The sequence below is a fragment of the Lissotriton vulgaris genome, chromosome 2_1 (assembly GCF_964263255.1).
Source record: "Lissotriton vulgaris chromosome 2_1, aLisVul1.2, whole genome shotgun sequence".
Lineage (NCBI taxonomy): Eukaryota > Metazoa > Chordata > Amphibia > Caudata > Salamandridae > Lissotriton > Lissotriton vulgaris.
In genome coordinates, this window is record NC_141687.1 from 762,827,318 (window position 1) to 762,847,429 (window position 20,112).

Here is a 20,112-nt window from a genome sequence, read left to right on the forward strand (position 1 = left end):
AGGGTCTTGGGCTCAATGTCCAAGGACTCGATAATTCTCGCCTAGGTGCCTACTCTAATCATGGGTCCCACTCTGCAACTCTGGGCAATAGCTTGCTTAATCTCCACAATGGCCCCGAAAGCGCTAGGATGCCTGGCCTCACCTTGGAGGTGCCCAGTAAGGGGCCTCTCACAGGGAAAGCCAGGAAGGGTTCCACAGCGGTTTACAGCGCCAAGATACCTTCTAGGTGATAGTGCGCTTTACAAGTATACACAGATTTACATACACATTTACATAAGCAGTGCAGAAAGTGTGGAGAAGTATACAGTCACATTTTCAAGCATACATTAATTAAATTAAACAACAACTAAAAACATGCACCATTTTGTACAAAAAGGACATGATTTAAAGGCCTTAATTTACTAAAGTCTGTGCAGGCACTCACTGGACATGGTTTAGCACTACTTAATCAGCACTTTAAAGTTGTAAGTAAATTGATGCTACTATTTGCTTTCCAATGCATCACCTGAACTCCCACACAAAGCTGTAGGATATGGGGACCTAAATATAAGTTTACTGACTTTTCAACACATTTTCTTTGTCACCCATATATTTCTCCCTTTTTCACTTTCATATACAACATCTTGTTGTTTGGTGATAGTCATCAACCTGTATTTAATGTATTTGTATATATGTATTTGTGCATGTATGCGGTATTTCTAAAGTGCAAACCTAGCCAAAAGGCATTGAGGAACTGTACAGGGTCTAAGCCAAGCATAAAGATACCAAGTAATAGGAGAGGTATTTTTTTATTAAAGAGGTATGTCTTCAACTCTTCCTAAATTGGAGAACCATTGGGGCGGTCCTGATGGATAGAGGGATGTTCTTCCAGATCCCAGGTGAACCGTGGAAAAAAGCCTGCTGTCTTGTTTTTTTTTACACTTCGTCTGCAGTCTGATGGTGGACCGGCTGTGGGTGTGATGAGATCCTTCAGAGATTGTTTGCAAGATAAGCAGGGGAGATAGTCATGAAGGCTTTTGTAAATGATGCAGCTGGTTTTGATGATGGTGCGGGCTAACAAGAGAAGCCAATGGAGATACATCAGGATGGGGATGATGTGATCACATTTCTTCAAGCCGTGAATGAAACTGGCTGTGGTGAGCAGGGTGTCCTTAAAGGATGCCAGTGTGAGGTCTAGGAGGCCATGGGGTCCGGTGTTATTGCTACCCAGATGCCAAAGTTCGACGACCTGAACAGTAGTTCTGAAGTCGCTTTCTGGAAGAAACAGTTTCACTTTCTTTAGAAGAGAGAGTTGATGCCAGGCATTTTTTGGGGGGAATATGTTCTTTGACGGTGAGGTTGGTGTCCAGGATGCAGCCATGAGACTTGCTATTCACTGAAAGTTTGCCTTCGAAGCTATCGAGGTTCATGTCATTGAGTCTGGTTTGTATTGCCTCTTGTTTAATGTTCTTTGCAAATAACATGAGTTCTGAATTGGTAGAGTTAAGCTTCAGGTACACGCTGGACATCCAGGTCTGGATGATGTTATGGCAGTGTTTGAGGCATTGGATGTCTGAAGCAGAGGAGACTTTCAAGCAGAATTGTGTATTATCAGCATATTGGTGAATCTTGATGCTGCTATCCGTGGGTAGAGCGTCAAGCAGCTCCACGTAGAAGTTGAAGATGACAGAGGTATACTATTGAACCATATGACTCCACAGGTGAAAGGGATCTTTTGGGACCTGGTGGTACCTTTGTGATCAACCTGAATTCAGTTGGAAAGGTAGGAGGAGAACCAATGAAGGACTTTGATGGTAAAACCCATTTGGGACTCCAGGGTGCATATTAAGGAAGGTTGCTCGACTGTGTCGAAGGCAGCTGAGAGGTCCAATAATGTCAGGAAGTGTGGGCCATCTTCATCTGTAATCAGCAGGGCATTGTTGGTGATGTCTTTATGGTAGTGGTCTCTGTGCAGCAGCATGATCTGAAGCCAGAATGGTAGTCATGTAGGAGATTGTTAGCCTTCATGGGATCTTGGAGTTGAACATAGACTGCTTTATCAATGATCTTACCTCTGAATGGTAGTTGAATGATGGGCTGGAAGATGGCAAGGTCATCAGTGTCTAGCTTAGGTTTATTTGGGAGTGGGAGGATCTGGCCTGCAAAATATTCCTTGAGTGAGGGAGACATTGACAATGTTGAATAGAGATGAGAGAACATCCCCATAGAGAGCTCTGATAAAGGACGAACATAATATATCTTTTTCATAAGAACTGGCTTTGAGGGAGTTGAGTATGTTGGTGAGATCTGTAAGAGATAGACCTTTGAAGGCTGACCATTTTATGATTAAATGGGAAATAGTGGTTGTATTTTTTCACTGGTGAAGAGTTTGATCACATTGACATTTATATATAGAGAGAAATAGTTTTTTCAGCAGGGGGTTGATGAAGTGCTTGACTATTTTGAAAACTGTCCTGCTTCTGTTGGTGGCTTCATTGATTTTGTTGGTATACTTTCCTTTGGCTGATGTATTGAGCAGTCTACATGTTGGGTGAACAGACTTCAGTATCATGTGGTCGTTGAGAGTTCTGTTTTTCTTCCATTTTCTTTTCTGTCCGCAGATGGATCATTTCTGTAAGCAAAGTCTTTGGAGTACAAGAGTGCTGAATGCCTTGGCTTGCACTTGTTTGTTTTAACTGGGGCATGGAGGTTCACACAATTATTTTTTAAAGTCTTGGAGTTATTGACAAGCGTGTCGGCATCAGATGAGGACTTGAATGAGAGATGAGTTCAAGTATTAGGTTTTCAACGGAAAAGTCTTTAAATAATCAAAATGTTTAGTTTTCTTTTTTGGTTTGACCATGGTTTATCAGTAGGACACTGAGCAAGGAGATAGCGATGGCTAAGTGGTCAGTCCAGTTGATGGGGAATGGGTGGTTTGCATTGGATTGTTGATGAAACTGAGAAGAAAATGTTGTGATGTTGCCTTTGAAGTGTGTTGGTTACGTGACACGCTCTTCTGGGTTAAGTGTGTTGATAAGGTTGGGAAGGATGGTTCATGTGTTTTTGAGTTTGTGTTGTCTGGAAAGTTGATGTCACCCAAGTGAGTGGTGTGGCCCAGTCAAGATTGTGAATACAGCTATAGAATTCTTAATCTTAAATTTAAACTTGAATTATCTATGTGAAGCATTTAAAGTCAGTAAGAATCATAACCATGAAACTTGCCTTTTTATTTTCAGGGAGACATTGGTTTGCCAGGAAGACCAGGCCCAAATGGACCACCTGGAATTGGGGAACCTGGACTGCCAGTAAGTTTGTACACACAGCAATGTTAACATTGCCTCAGCAAGATTTATACCCAATTTAGTGCTGGTATTTTACTAGCGGTGTTGCAGTAATCACAGCTTGGATTCCTAGCTATGCCAATGAATATCTATGCGTCTGGACATTCTTGAATATTTTCATGTGCCTCTCTTTATCCAGCTGTATTGCTATTATCCAAAAAGCACCTCTGACAATTGTTGAAATGGTATTTGGCTAAACAAATATCGGGCGACACAAATATCGTAAAAAAATATCGTGACACAGAAATATTGTGATGCAAAAATATTGTTGTTACAAATATCATTTTTTTTAGGTAAGTAATATCGTTTTAAAGAATATTGTTGTTTTTAATATCATTTTCAACAATATAGTTGTACAACAGTCTTCTCCAATGAGTAGCTAGTGAGCTACTGGTAGCTCTCCAGCTACCTGTGAGTAGCAGTCCTGTGTGCTGCTCAGCTTACTACATTGCAAGCTTTTATTTGGCTAAATTAATAAATGCACTCCAAAATAAAAAAAAAGTGTGTATTTTTCAGAACTCATAAGCTGATGTTTGGAGAAAAAAGCTTTTATTTGGCCAGAAATATTTGTAACAAAATTGAAAAGCGTGCATTTAAAACGAAAATGTGGGTACTGTCATAAATCATAAGATAATTAGAGGAAATTGCTGGATTTTCCAATTCTTTTATAGTTCATATATAAATAATAATTCATGTAGCGATGGAGAGCCCTAATATGTATAATATTCCCTTGGTGGCACGAGAATAGCAACTACGGCAGCAGGCATTCCAGATTGACAAAATCTGTTTTTCATATTGCTACTGGCAACCTTGCCTGATTCACTGAGGTAATCATTGCTGGTAATCTAGCATTGAGTGGCCAATAATGTAATCTTGTATGGTGTGTTCACTATTGCAAAAGTAATAATATTCGTAGCTCAGTATAATTTTTGTTGCACATAAGTAGCTCTTGTTAGAGAAAAGGTTGGAGAGCCCTGTTGTACAATATGTTGCTCTTCTATTACTTTAACATGTTATAGTTCATATATTGATTTTATAAGTTACTATTGTTTGTGTAATTGTTATTCATTTTTGTAATATAGTTTATTTTAAGTGATTTAGAATTTTTTATTTAATTGCTAATAGTAATTTAATGTGTCATACAGGGTTGTTGGGTTTGTATGGGGATAGGGTGGACAGTTAATGAAGTAAAATCTAATTATTATTTAATTAATAACTTTAAATTAATTATGTGATTGGTAGTAATTATGTAAATGATGTAATACTGATTTGGTTTGTAGGCTATTGGGTGGGAAGTTAAGTAATAATTAACAATTAATTAATTTGTTAAGAAGTATTTATTTGATTACTAATTATGTAAATTGCCTAATAATTATATATTTTCTTTATGTTTTAGGTGTGGGCTGCTGGGTTTGTAGGGGCGTATGGTGGGAAGTCAGTTAAATGATAATACATTAATTGTTAATTATTTACTTTCTTATCAATTATGTAAATTGTGCTATACTTATTTATTTGAGTTACATTTTAGTTGCGGGGTGCTGGGTTTGTAGGGGTCTAGGGTAGGAATTTAATTAAGTAATAATTAGTTAACAATTAATTATTATTGTTAAGTTTTTAATTTATTTTACAAAATGTAAGTTATGGAATATAATTTCTTTTCATAATATTTTAGGTACAGACTGTTAGGTGTGTAAGGGTACAAAGTGAGAAGTTAAATATTAATGGAATAATAAATATTTATCAATTGTACATTTTTTAAGTATTAAGGTAAATTGTTTAATTCGTTTAGCTTTTTTATTATATACATATTGATATAAATATATATATATATTTTTAATACTAATTAATATTGTTTTATTAAGAGTTTATTATTTTTTCTACATTCATGCAGTAACTCATATATGTAAGGATTTTGAAGTTAATTATTTGACCTACTCTTGCTTAGACTGCAGTAAGAATAGTAAAATTTACACCTTTACAATTCAACACCTTGCCTACTTTTGCACTGTTTGGAGGGGGCATAGTAAATTTGCCTTTCCAAACTCCAACACTTTCCCTACTATTGTGCTGACTAAAGTAGGAATATTAAATTTCACCACTCCTAAATACAACACTTTCCCCACTGTTGCAGAGACTGGAGTGGGAATAGTAAATGTTGCCCTTCCAAAAGTCCAACACTTTCTCTACTGTTGCGCTGACTGGAGTAGAAATATAAAATGTCACCCCTCCCAAATGTAACACTTTCCCTACTGTTGCAGAGACTGGTGTGGGAATAATTCATTGTATCCCTCCAAAGTCCAACACTTTCCCTACTGTTGCCCTGCATGGAGTGGAAATACTAAATGTTACCCCTCCAAAATCCAACGCTTTCCCTACTGTTGCACAGACTCAGGGGTGTAACACAGGGCCCGCCACCCCACGGTGCAGGGGCCCCCAAATTTCAGGGGGCCAGCACAGCACTTTGGCAGGAGATCTCCCGATAGAGTCCCGAGGAGGCCCCTCCACATACCTTGCAGTTGGGCCCCCTCAAGTTTCATTACGCCACTGCACCGACTGGAGCGTGAACAGTACATTTTACCCCTCTAAAGTCTAACACTTTCCCTACTATTGAGCTGTTTGCATTGTGAAGAGTAACTTTCACCCCTTTGAAATCCAACACCTTCCCTACTGTTGCACAGAGTGGAGTGGGAATAGTACATTTTATGCATCCAAATTCTTACACTTTCCCTACTATTGCACTGTTTGGAGTGGGGATAGTAAATTTGAGCCCTCCAAATTCCTACACTTTCCCTACTATTGTGCTATTTGGAGTGGGGATAGTACATTCCCCCCCCCCCAAAAGTCCAACACTTTCTCTACTGTTGCTCAGACTGGAGTGGGAGTAGTACATTCACCCCTTCATCACTATCCCTATTATTGTGGTAACTGGAGTAGGAATAGAAATTCTAACCTCTATGAAGTCCAACACTTGCCCTACTGTTGCATAAACTAGAGTGGAAATAGTATATTTTATATTATTAGACTGTAATAGTTCTCATAATATTGGGTGAATATATTATTATATTTTATACATTAACTGGTAATTTATTTTAAATTATATTATGTGTCTTATTTTTTAAATGTATTTTAATGTTCATAGTTTTTTGTACATTTGGTTTTTGGATTTTTCAATTTTTAATATTGTATTTATTGTCTACATTAATTGTTATAATTTTTCTTATTCAATTGTTTATATTTTTATGGGTTTATTGTGTATGTTTGTTGTATACACATATCTATATAAAAACACACACACACATGTATATATATATAGTAACATAATTAACAAAATATTAATGTTATGTTATATATTAATTGCATTCATATTTGAAATATATTACTATATATATATATATATATATATATATATATATATATATATATATTTTTTTTTTTTGTATTAATAAAGTTAGTATATTAAAAATTAATATAATGGATGATAAATATTGTATTAAATACATACATATGTATGTATATTCATGTTTATAAATTTGAGATATAAGAAAATTAATATAATGTAAAATAAAGATTTTTATTAATTATTTTACACTTTAAAAAAAATGTATAAATGCAAACAAATATATGTGTGTGTGTTTATAGAAGTATATATTTATATATAATATTAAATGTTACTGCTGTATATTAAATTTACATTATATCACATTTATGTATTAACATATTTAATATTTACTTCTTTAAACTCTACTCATATTAAAACATCGATATTATTGTCTATTTTTTGATGATATTAGTGCCAACAATAATTTTTTTCCAACATTTTTGTACCTACCATCCTAAGTATAGGGACACAATATTTTGGTAAACAATACTTTTAATATGAAATGTATGCATCCAAATTCCTACACTTTCCCTACTATTGTGCTATTTGGAGTGGGGATAGTACATTCTCCCCTCCCCCCCCAAAAGTCCAACACTTTCTCTACTGTTGCTCAGACTGGAGTGGGAGCAGTACATTCACCCCTTCATCACTATCCCTATTATTGTGGTAACTGGAGTAGGAATAGAAATTCTAACCTCTATGAAGTCCAACACTTGCCCTACTGTTGCATAAACTAGAGTGGAAATAGTATATTTTATATTATTAGACTGTAATAGTTCTCATAATATTGGGTGAATATATTTTATACATTAACTGGTAATTTCTTTTAAATTATATTATGTGTCTTATTTTTTAAATGTATTTTAATGTTCATAGTTTTTTGTACATTTGGTTTTTGGATTTTTCAATTTTTAATATTGTATTTATTGTCTACATTAATTGTTATAATTTTTCTTATTCAATTGTTTATATTTTTATGGGTTTATTGTGTATGTTTGTTTGCTTTGCCTGCACTTCCCTGCATTTCGCCCCGCTGAATGCGAGTAGAGGCGCTACAACATCGCGCACTGTATTTTAAACTGTAACTAACCTTTTTTAAACTTATGCAGGTTCAGACTTGATTTCTCTTCCCAGAGGTGAGCTGCCGGCTGGGGCTGATCGTGTTTGCGGGCTCCCAGCGGCAGCGGGCGCCATCTTCGGTTGGGCTGATTTCCTATCCCAGCCCTGCCACTCCCCCACCGCTCCGCCCCTATTTAGGAGCGCGATCCTCTCTCCCCCCGTGTTTGCCAGTGGCCCGGTGGCAGTGGGCTGACTGGTGAACGCTTGGAGAGCTTTGCCTGCACTTCCCTGCATTTCGCCCCGCTGAATGCGAGCGGAGGCGCTACAACATCGCGCACTGTATTTTAAACTGTAACTAACCTTTTTTAAACTTATGCAGGTTCAGACTTGATTTCTCTTCCCAGAGGTGAGCTGCCGGCTGGGGCTGATCGTGTTTGCGGGCTCCCAGCGGCAGCGGGCGCCATCTTCGGTTGGGCTGATTTCCTATCCCAGCCCTGTCACTCCCCCACCGCCCCGCCCCTATTTAAACGGGCAGTATGAGTCAGCGCAGCGGACGAGTGCAGCGGGCGCGACGTAGGCGCGCCGGAGTTGTGCCTGAGTTAAGCCCGTCTGCGCCCGTCCGCGGCCGGCCGGGGCTAGGGGCACGAGATGCTGCCCGTCCAATTATGTACTCACCATCACAGCTTTGCTCGTATTTGGCCTCAGGTCCATTGCCCCCTCAGCAACTACTCATTTGATACATCTTGGTTTGTTCACCCCCTCCCCTTGTCTCCCTCCCTGGATCGTCTCACACTTAGCCTCGTTACCTACTACGCCTCTCCTCACTCCCCTACCACCATTCGTCCCCCTTGTCCCGGTATTTAACACTTCGGCCACACTCCTTAACACTAGGTCTGCGGTCAACCATCAGTACGAGCTATTCGATTACATCGACACCTATGAACCAGATCTCTTATTCCTAACTGAGACCTGGTTCAAGGCTGACTCCCTGCCCAATGTGCTAGCCGCATTACCCCCTTCATATTCCGCCATTCGGGCGGACCGCCCAGAGGGTGAGCGAGGCGGTGGAGTGGCCCTAATAGCCCGTACTGATTTCAGTTTTCAGATTCTCCCCTCCCCCCCTATCCCCGACGTAGACTACCTTGTAGCCCGTTCGACTTCCCACCAGGTACCCCTTACTTTTGTTTTAATTTACCGTCCTCCCCAACCAACTCCTTCTTTTCTCTCAAGCATTCAGACTCTCCTGGCTACTCTGGTGATCAACAACTCATCAGTACTAGTCCTAGGGGACCTCAACTTTTGGCCTAATGACCCTGCTGAGAGTCTTCAATCCAAAGAGTTCACCGACCTCATGATCAGTCTGAACTTCTCATCGCTCATCCACAGTTCCACTCACATACACGGCCACACGTTAGACCAAATCTGGGCGTTGAATGTCCCGTCCACATCCCCTACAATATCCCCGTGCACCTGGTCAGATCATTCCATCATCACCTTTTCCCTTGCTTTAGCCCCGATGGCCAAACCTCAGCTCCCCAAGAACACCTGGGTCAGGAAATGGGGCAAAACTGACATGTCTTCTCTCTGCTCGACCCTGGCCAAAACTAGCCCTGACCTTTCAGGCCTTGCAGCTACTTCCCAGCTGGCCGCTATTAACAACTGGCTGACCCTGGCGGGTGACGAATTCTCTCCCCTGAGGCGGCTCACAGTCAAGCGGGCCCATGCAGCTAATCGGTGGTTTACCCCTGACCTAAAAGAAAAGAAACTAGCTGCAAGGAGAGCCGAGCGAGCTTGGAGAAGAACCTATAGCCCCGCGCAAAAGACAATTTACTTGTCTGTTCTACAAACTTATAAAAAGGGTATCCTTGAGGCCAAAACAGAGTTCTATACAAGCAGGATAATGGCAGCAGAGTCCCACTCGAAGGAAATCTTCTCTACTGTCCACGAACTGGCATCATCTAGCAGAACTACGGCCACTATCCCCCCTTCCCAGTCCCTCTGCAACTCGCTTAACGAGTTCTTCATTGACAAAGTTGTCAAAATCAAACTCAATATTCCTCCGCCCTCCCCCACATTTGTCAATCCCTCCCCACCCCCTACGGCCCTTAAATTGAACACTATTCCGCTGTTAACCAACGACACGCTTCCCCCGTTGCTCCATCAGGTTAAATCGGGCTCCCCCCTGGACTTTGCCCCAGCCCATATCCTTAGGAAAATCTATCTGGCCTGCCCTATCCCACCCCTGACTCTTCTCAACGACTCGCTTAGAAATGGCATTGTCCCCAGTCCACACAAATCAGCGGTTGTCATCCCTATCATAAAAAAACCTGACGCAGATCCATCCTCCCCTTCCAACTACCTCCCTATCTCCCTCCTGCCCTACTCAGCAAAAGTTCTCAAAACCCACGTCACGACCACCCTGAGTACCCACGTAGAGGCAAACCATTGCCTCTCTCCCTGCCAAGCCGGCTTCCGCCCCCTGCACTCTACGGAGAAGGAGGTGATTTCAGTAATGGACGAGCTGCGTGAAGGTATTGACATCAACCTTCCGCAAGCCCTGATCCTCCTGGACCTGTCCGCCGCTTTTGACACGGTGGACCACTCCATCCTCTTCAACCGTGTCAGGGCGGCGGGCATAGAGGGCTTGGCCTTCTCATGGCTCGAGTCCTTCTTAGCCGGGAGAGCTCAAGCGGTCCATCTGGCTGGCTTCACCGTGGACTCCCGCAAGGTGGAGTGCGGGGTCCCCCAGGTTTCATCACTTTCCCCTCTTTTGTTTAACTTATACATTTACCCCCTTATTTTTATGTTACAGCAGCTGGAGGTCACTGTGTTTAATTACGCCGATGACCTCCAGCTAATCTTCAACCTTTCCCACTCATCTTCATCCGCCCAGAATGTCCAGACAGTCATGATGTTCATTCAGGACTGGATGAACTGCAACCACCTCAAACTCAACCCGGACAAGACCGAGCTGGTCTTGACCGGAGGTGGTTGCAGTCCGTGGTCCCCCTCTTTCTGGCCCTCATCACTTGGTGTCCCTCCACTCCCTGTACCTAAAGTTAAAACTCGTGGGATTCTCCTTAACTCACAACTTTCTGTTCATTCACAAGTTGGTTCAGTGGTCTCTTCTTGTTTTTTTTCCCTCAGAATTATTAGGAAAGTCTCCCGTTTTTTTACCCCTGTGCTTTAAAAATTATTATGCTGGCCATGGTACTATCGCGCATTGATTATGGCAACATAATCTATAATGGGGCCCCTGCCTATGCGATCCACCGCCTGCAGTTGGTACAGAACCAGGCTGCCCGCCTGATTCATGGCCTACCTAAGTACCATCGGGCCACTCCACTGCTCAAAGCACTACATTGGCTCCCGGTGAGAGAGCGCGTCCTCTTCAAACTTGGCTGCCTCACTTTTCAGGCCAGGTCGGGTACTGCCCCCGAGTTCATATGCTCAGCTATTAAGCCCTACCTTCCGGGCAGAGAACTTCGCTCCACTCATATGGCTCTTTTAGCTACCCCCCGTTTTAAAAAACAGAAGGTTGGTGGAGCGAAATTCGCTGTTCTTGCTCCAGTCTTCTGGAACTCCCTCCCTGCTGCCCTTCGCACATCGCCTTCCTATTTACAGTTCCGGAAGGATCTTAAAACCTTCCTATTTGTGCGAGCCTACACTGCCTAGCCTCTTCCAGCTGCCGCCGTCCACTGCATCACACATAGCGCCATGAAACCGCCTGGTAAAAGAGCGCTGAATAAATGTTTTTAAATTAAAATAAATTCAATTCAATTCTCACGTCCTTGCAAAGTGCATCAGGAGAGAGCAGGAACCACCTCTACAAGGGTACTGTGAGTTCGTGATCACTGATTCTAGTGCACAGTCCCTCAATATAACCGCCAGATGAGCCTCCCTATGGCCCTGAAGGGTCTAGTCTATATATGACATATCACAACACCATGGCTACCAAATCAGGTCCAGAGTCCTCACTGGATCATGTTTCTGTAACAAACAGACAGTCCAAAACCAAAGACTGGACTAAATTGTGAGTTTCAATTTTATGTTTGATAAGTGAGCAAGTGTTTATTAGGGCACAAGAGATCTTTCTGTGATCGTCAAGGTCCTTGCGTGTACCCTCAGATTCTCCCCTCTCGTCCAGAAAGGGCATCCTAGGAGAATTCAGTGCTTTAAAATGAAAAACACAATTAGGGCAATGATAGCTCATTTTATTATCCAAATTCAGCTTCATACAACCTCACTTCATTCCTTTGAGGCAAAGATCCAGTTACTATGCTCGTGAATATTGTCTCACCATAGGAGCCATAGGGTTGGACTCCAAACTGGCAGCATCCCTGGCTCCTGGAATCATCTGTGCACGGACTGGCGCAGACTTGGGATGGACGCACAGGCAAGCCAGATTTAGAGCCCAGCCTCAAAGGAGGTGTGGCTTATGCTGAAGAATGAGCCTGTAGAAATGCGGGGGGACTAATAAATGACCTGGAGTCGTTAAAACTTCTACCCATAAGTGGAGGCTCCCCTTCACTGTGAATATACTGGCAAAGTAAATTGAACTAAAGTAATCATGGGAAATTAACCCATAAAATCAATAAAATAGTCTACAAGTACCTGCGATGGTACCACAAGTATGGTGCTGCTAGTTGAAGCCAGGAAACTCCAAAACTTAGCACATCCGCCTTGCAAGGAACAAAATGTGGGATAAGCGCCACCTTAGCAAGAACAAATGAGGAAAGTACAGGGAGGCCCAATTCAACAGGGCCAGTCCAACTTCAGGTGAGAGGCACCACATGGCAGGGTAGGCATGCCGAAAGGCCATATTTAAAGCCCAGCCTCAAAGGAGGAGTGGCTTAAGATGAAGAATGCACCTGTAGAAATGGGGTTACGGCAAATAAATGAACTTGGAGTCCAGCAACTCCTACCCATTAGTGGAAGTTCCCCTTCACTGTGAATATACGGGCAAAGTACATTTAAAGTAATCATGGGGAAAAAACACATAAAATCAATAAAATAGTCTAAATGTTTTGTGCAATGGCATCGCAAGTATGGCACTGCTAATAGGAGCCAGGCACCTGCAAAACGTGGCGCATGCATTGTACAAAGAACAAAATACGAGATAAGTAACACCTTAGCAAGAACAAATGGGGAATGGTAGGGAGACCCAACCCAAAAGGACCTGTGTAACTTCAAGTGAGAAGCACCAAATACCCATAAAGCATAAACATAAGCATACATTATCCAGCTATGTATGACCCTTTAATAGCATGTGTCCTTCTGAAAGTTCAACCTTGGGCACCTGGATAAATAAAATGATCACATTTGCATGCAGTCCCTTTTTTTGTGGTGGAAGCACACCACTTCAGCCCAATCACAACATGTAATCCTGGGTCCCAACATGTAGGTGGAGCCAAATCCCTCTCTAGTGATGCTCACATTAATGCAACTATCTGCAAACAGACGAGCTTAAAATGTGATTGCCTCTTTTGCTTCTGACTCTGTCCTAATTCTATATGGAAAGGCATAGCGAGAGCAGACGCGACAGCAGCATTGCCACGTGCTAGGCTGTGAGCAGCTAGGAGTAGGCACAGGCCTGGGCTGGTCAGCATTGAGAAGCATCATTTCAGCTTACCAGTGTTAGGTTGAGAGTTGTGGCACAACAGAGAGGTGACATTTTGACCTTGTTACGACAATGTTAGGAAGTTGGGAGTGTGCCTCTCTGTGTCAGGCTGAAGGGCAGGGCACATAAGGCACCCATGGGAGCTTAGGATCTACTAGGAGGCAGCAGCACCAGTGTCACTGGGGTTCTTCTGGCTTGGAGCATGTGGTGCAGGTCGAACCCCTGCAAAAGTAAATGATTAGGGGTCTGGGAATTTGGCAGGTCATTTGCATGCCTTAGGTATGAAGTCCAAAACATCCAAAGAATGGGTCTGTGAGTCGCCAGGAGGCATAATCTGTCAGGTGGGTAATCAGCCTCAAATCAAGGAGCATTCTTGCAGGATAAACATTGTAAAGCTCAAGGCAACCTAAACCTCAGTTGACATTGAGATGGTGTGGTTCTCAATATCAGCCACGTCGGTGCCTCAATGTTGACGCCTGAATCTGCGATCCTGTAAGTTTAGCATACAAAATTGTATAGTCTTTTTTGCTCTGCTCCAGAACACACCAAGTAGAGCTGTCAATATTCCCAGGTCCATGCATGACTAGCTCGCCTGGAATAAGATTTTTAAATCAAGTCTACAAGTCCCACAACAGAAAGCAAAAACCTGGGCTGTATGAGCCTACGAATGGATGGGCTCATGAAACCTGAGAGCTCTTATCAAGAATCGGTATTCCTCAATTATTGTGTATGCTGATCATACAATTTTTTATTACAAAACATAATTGGTACATTATTTTATTTTATAACCCACCTGCACTTCACAGCTCTGATAAACATTTGATCTTTCTATCACTGCCTCCCATCTGTATTGAAAGTAAGGACTACTTTTTTCAGTATTCTAATAGGACATTTCTCTACTTGTGGATGGATGAGATTGTGACAATTATTGCACACTTGTATTTTACAGAAAACACATTCAACACTTGGTGACAAAATTCTGTAATAATGATCAATATTGGAAATTGTGATCAATTTTAAGGCGACATAAACGATGTAATATGAACAGTGAAACCACTGACCGTATTTTCTTCAAATACGTAAGTTTAGTTCGCTGCAAGTTATTCTTGTTTTGTTTTCCTTAGTTTTAGTATTTTTAGTATTGTTTTAAGCAGGTTATAGCACAGTGCCAACATGATGAATTTCAGGATATCGGTGAAAATAAAGATTTACAGAGCATCATCAACGTTCATTTCCTAATCTTGACTTTTGTTTCTTGTAATTTACAGGGATCTCCAGGACAACAAGGAGTTCAGGGAGAGCGTGGGCCTCCAGGGGAAGGACTGCAGGGACTGAAGGTGAGATATGTGGGGAAAGCAGGGCAACCCAGACCCATCATAAGCGAGCAGCACCTCATTCAGGGCATCGCACTCCCACTCCTAAATCTGTTTATGTATCACAAAAGTAGGCTTATAGGCTTATTTAGAGTTTGGCAGACACGATACGCCCTCAAAATATGACGGGCATCCCTTCTGTTGTATTACAAGTTCCATAGGCTAAAATACACTTGCAATACGGCGGGCTGGATATTTGCCACATTTGTGATGGAGTACCTGGTCCAGCAAACTCTAAATAATGGTCTTAGCCCGCTTCTGTGATATATTTTCAATACGCTTCTATTTGACATGGGGACCCAAGAGTCTTCAGGGACCTTGGGTCAACACTGTAATACAAAATAATTTTTCCCTAGACATATGAATGCAACAAAGCTCCCAACCACATATGTATTTATTCCAAACAATAATCAAGAAAATGTTTCTTATAAAAACATTGCGTAATGGTGCAGTGGGTGTGAGCGAAAAAAGAAGCACGGTGATCTCTGATCCTGATACACAGATGTGACAATAGTGATCAATGGTACAAATCTAAAAAAAAAGAAATTAGTATGCCCCTACTTGACTAATCATCAATATAGAAAAGGGTCCGCGATTTCAGTTGACATTTTGATACCTGAGGAGATAACAGGATCATCATCAGGTTGTAACTGAGCCCGAGAGTCATACTGAAATAAAGAAAATATATAGTAAGGAAACAAGATATGCTGTGTAAGGTATGAAAAGCATATCTAGAAGGTACTCAGAAAGCTGATGAAGTTATTGGGAGTCTGTAAAGGCATAAATGAGGTAATTAGCTGTCAGAAGATGAAATAGATAACTCATCAAATAATGGGGGAGCAAAGAACGTCATAAACATGAAGTTAAAGATAGCCAACTTTTGGAGCTGGTAGTCCTCTGAGGCTGGTGTGGCCGCCATCACAGCTTCGATGTGGGAAGAAACTTCCTCCCTTACACACCAAGATGATGCTTGGAAAGTAATAAGGAGTGGGGTGGTAAGTACTGTTATGGGACTACAAATTCAAAATGTCTTTGGGGAAGACAGATCTTCCAGCATTCAATGGAGCATATGTGTTCTATGTCTATGAGAGTGGCCTGTCACAGAGCAAATCATTAGTGTGTAAAGGCCATTCCCCCTATACACAGTTCTGGGGTCTTTAGCAGTGAAAGGTGGTGCAATGGCATAATTTCACTCGAAAAATATTAATTGTCCCAGAGTAAGTGAGCGAGTGAGTTCACTCAGTTCCTCAACATATGCAAGTAACACAAAAATTGTTGAAAATGTCATAGTTTACAAATATACTGGTAGAGAAAATTACGGTTAAATGATCTGGTTTGGACTAATCTATTTATAGAAGTAGTCTGAATTGAAAGGGGGCTTACAGTGCGTGTCCTTCTTTGTTGAATGACTGTCTCAGTAAAGCTGTTTTAGGAAGTTTTCTGGATCTACATAATTTGGCTTCAGTTCTGAAGGAAGATTTGAAGGCATTCCACAGTTTTAGTCGTTGGACTCCAAAGGGTCTGGCTCCATGTTTCTTAAGTTTGCATCTAGTTTTGGAAACGTTTTTAAGTCTGAATATTTCAGGGTTGTAGCAGCTCATTGTATATTGCAAGCTTCTGAACATATTCCAGGCATTTGTTTCAGTTGGCTTTGTGTATTGTACAAAGAATTTTAGATTTTGTCCTTTTTTCACCCAGTAGCCAACGGAGGGATTTCAACCCAGGTTGTATGTCTTCATAATATGTTTAGCAACTTTGTTTAAATATTTGTTCACCAAGACATTACTCTATTGTTATAACACTTCCTTGGACAGGAAACTATTCCTCTCAGGCATTGTTTTACATTCTTGTCACATATACCTTGCATCATTCATGGCACGGTAGCTTACAAATTCTACTATAATTAAGTTTCACATAAAATCCAGTTCTTGTGTGCTGTCAGATTAAGAAGATATTTCAGATGAAGAAGATATTTCCCAAAGGGCTGAGCATCATTTAAAACCTTGCATGAAAGCTGGGCCACCACATAAGAAGCAAAGCCTTGTTTCTTGGTTCTCGGCTTCAAATCTAGACCCAAGATTTTTTGCCCTTTATAAACGATATTCCAATAATCCAAATGGGCCATTACCAATTATCTCCTATTTTCTAGCTGGTGGATTATCTGAAAGAATGATGGGAGTAAAGAGTTGGAAGTTAGTCTTTTTGACCATTCATTTGGTGTTCAGAGGACGGGTTTGAGTCAATATATTACACAGAGGGTTTTCCCCTTGTTAGCTGGCATCACAGTTGATTCCACTGGCAATGACTGCTTTAATGGGATTAATTTATCACAGGTGTTGCCTAATACCAAGTTGTTCATTTTAGAATCACAGAGGCACAGGAAGTTTTCCTTTATTCAAATAAAGATACCTACATCCTAGGCAATTCCATTTATTTTCAAGCTAGGACTGCTTCTAAGAACCATTATATTTAATAGAAAGAAAGGTAATTTATTCATTGCCTGAGTCTGATCATTTTTATTTTTATTATTTTAAAAAGTAAGAAAACGCAGGTGCAGCCTTACCAAGTCCTTTTTCAAAGATGGAAACAAAATGTTTTATCTTTGACATCTGTCTGGTAAGAACATTGTGCCTGTAGCTGCTCACACATCAATATTTCAGTCAATCATTAGTATCCCCCAATTCCATCTACCACTAAATTCAAATCCAACACAAATATGTTAATATTAACAGTAAATGACTAGAAAATGTATTCAAAATCCCAATTTGATTGCATAACTCTTCTTACAGCAAAACGCTTTGTTTCTCAGATACAAGGACCTGCACCCTTTAAGTCATTTGGGCTTGTTAGCTTTCTTTTATGTTCTGTGAATGGCCATGACCCCTAACATGTTTTGATATGGCCAGTTCTTAAACTCTGATAGAGTAATCAGATCTGTCACACAAAAGGACTGCTTTCTGAGGTGTTCTGATGTTGAAAGGAGGCCACACAACCCAACTGGTTGTCTAACTATTCACTCTTTCTCTGCTTGAGTACAGAGATCAGCTTCATGTGGGTAAGCTTTAGGAAACCCTATTTCTGTAACCAGGGGATTTTCACAAAGCTATTGTTAATCTTCAACTAGCCCTAGACAACAGTTTATTAGAAAATAGGCTTTGGGCTTGTGCATGACTGCCAGATTTTAAGGGCAGGTAAGCATCCTGTTCTGTGCCGATCCAGGCAAAGATCAGAGTGAGTCGAATGGGGGAGCTGCTCGCTGGCTCAAGGCAATTCTCCCAGCAAGGAGGCATCACATGTACACATAGAGTGCAGTTGTCAAAGAAATAGCACCCCAGTGCATGCAATGCTGAGGCACAGGGACAACTAGGAACTTCCAGGGCCTTTTGGCTGCCTGTGATCTCCAAGCCTGACTTCACAGGTGATTAGTGGTGATAGACGACCTCAACCTAACATCGCTTGAAAATAATGGTAATATTTGCTTCAGTCTATTAGGCATCCTACTCATTCCACTTTCAAATCTACCACCCCTCAGCACTCGTTCTCTGTAAATTTGTTTTTGCCCTGCTAAGCGCTCCACTGCCCGTAAACTAGGTTCACGCTATACAAATAACACATGCATATATCATACACATTAACACACATACATAAATGTATGTGTTCTCTTCCCTCTCCTCCAGAGATTTTTTCATGGTGAATGTCTCCCCTACCAGAGGAGGTCTAGTGAATGCTTCCTTCAGGGAAAGAGGTTTTTATTCCAGATACTTTTGGGAGATAGAAAACCTGTGGGGCACCACTCCTCAATGAACTTGTGTGTTCCATTACTAAAAGAGCAAATGTTTGAAATGCCTAACCGGTCCCTGGCAATGTCTCTTCAGAATATGGAGAAGAGGATCTTTTCCTTCATTTGAAGGAATTGTCAGTCACCCTGAGCGGAAATATCAAAGCCAGAGATTTAATTTGGTCCCTCTTCAGTTCTGATGACTTTCATCAATCAAGGGTTTCATGGTGCTCAGGGGTGGGGTTCCGTAGATCTGTTTAACTGAAGAGCCAGGTCTTGAGGGTCTTCCTGAAGGTGTTCAGGGAGGGAGCGCGTCTGATGTCTGCCGGTATCTCGTTCCAGGTCTTGGCTGCAATGTGAGAGAAGGATCTTCTGCCTGCTCTGGCTCTGTGGATGCGGGGGTTACGGCCAGTGCGAGGTTGAAAGCTCTGCGGTTTCTTTTGATTATGTGGAAGTTGATTCTGTCGTTGAGGTATTTGGGTCCGTTGTTGTGTAGGCATTTGTAGGCGTGAGTGAAGATTTTGAAAGTGACTCTTTTCTCCACGGAGAGCCAGTGGAGACTTCGTAGGTGTTGACTGATGTGTTTGTGTCGGGGAATGCCGAGGACGAGTCTGGCGCTGGTGTTCTGTATTGTCTGGAGTTTAAGGAGTAGGGACTTGTTGATGCCGGTGTAGAGTGCGTTTCCATAGTCCGGTCTGCTGGTGATGAGTGCGTGGGTGACTGTCTTCCTTGACTAAGGGGGGGATCCACTTGAAGGTCTTGCGGAGGATGCGGAGGGTGTTGAAGCAGCTGGAGGTGACGGGGTTGATCTGTCGGTTCATGGTGAGTGATGAGTCGAGTGTGATGCAGAGGCTCTTGGAGTGGTCTGAGGGGGTAGGTGGGCTTCCAAGGGCAGTCTGCCACCAGGTGTTGTCCCATGCAGAAGGGGTGGTACCGAGGACGAGGACTTCTGTCTTCTATGCGTTGAGCTTTAGGCAGCTGTTGGTCATCCAAACTGTGACGTCTTGCATTCCTTTCTGGAAGTTTAGTTTGGCAGGGGTGGGGTCTTTGGTGAGGGAGAGGATGAGCTGGGTGTCATCTGCGTCGGATAGAATGTTGAGGCCGTGTTGTCGGACAATGGCTGCGAGGGGGGCCATGTAGATGTTGAAGAGGGTGGGGCTCAGGGATGAACCCTGTGGGACTCCGCAGGTGATTTTCATGGGGTCGGAGAGAAAGGGTGAGAGTCTGATCTATCAGGTGTCAAGGTCCAAAAATGATCCTTTATCTCTAACTGGCTGGTCAGATGCTCAGAAGATTAGACTTTGTATTCTACAGGCCAGCCCACCACTGGGCTACTTTGCACTACTTAGTGTTAATGGGGTGTTCCAGGGGTCATACTTGGGCATCCCAGGGCAAACACCCTTGGTCATCTCCTTCCTCGACGGAAGAACCCAGAGAGTCCGCCTACCACCGTACAAATCAAAGGCCACCGAAGTCATCTGCGGCGTACCCCAAGGATCCTCGCTGAGCCCAACCCTCTTCAACGTCTACATGAGCCCCCTCGCGGCCATCGCACGCCAACACAACCTGAACATCATCTC

General features: G+C 42.1%; 1 protein-coding gene across 1 annotated transcript in view; it reads left to right on the forward strand.

Moving 5' to 3' along the window:
* The window catches only part of LOC147731114 (uncharacterized), a 247,222-nt gene that overhangs the window by 89,128 nt on the left and 137,982 nt on the right, over positions 1-20,112 (forward strand). Inside the window, exons 13-14 of the mRNA XM_086956074.1 lie at positions 3,219-3,287; positions 14,650-14,718. Of these exons, the coding sequence (XP_086812200.1) occupies positions 3,219-3,287; positions 14,650-14,718 (138 nt within the window). The remainder of the gene's footprint in view (positions 1-3,218; positions 3,288-14,649; positions 14,719-20,112) is intronic.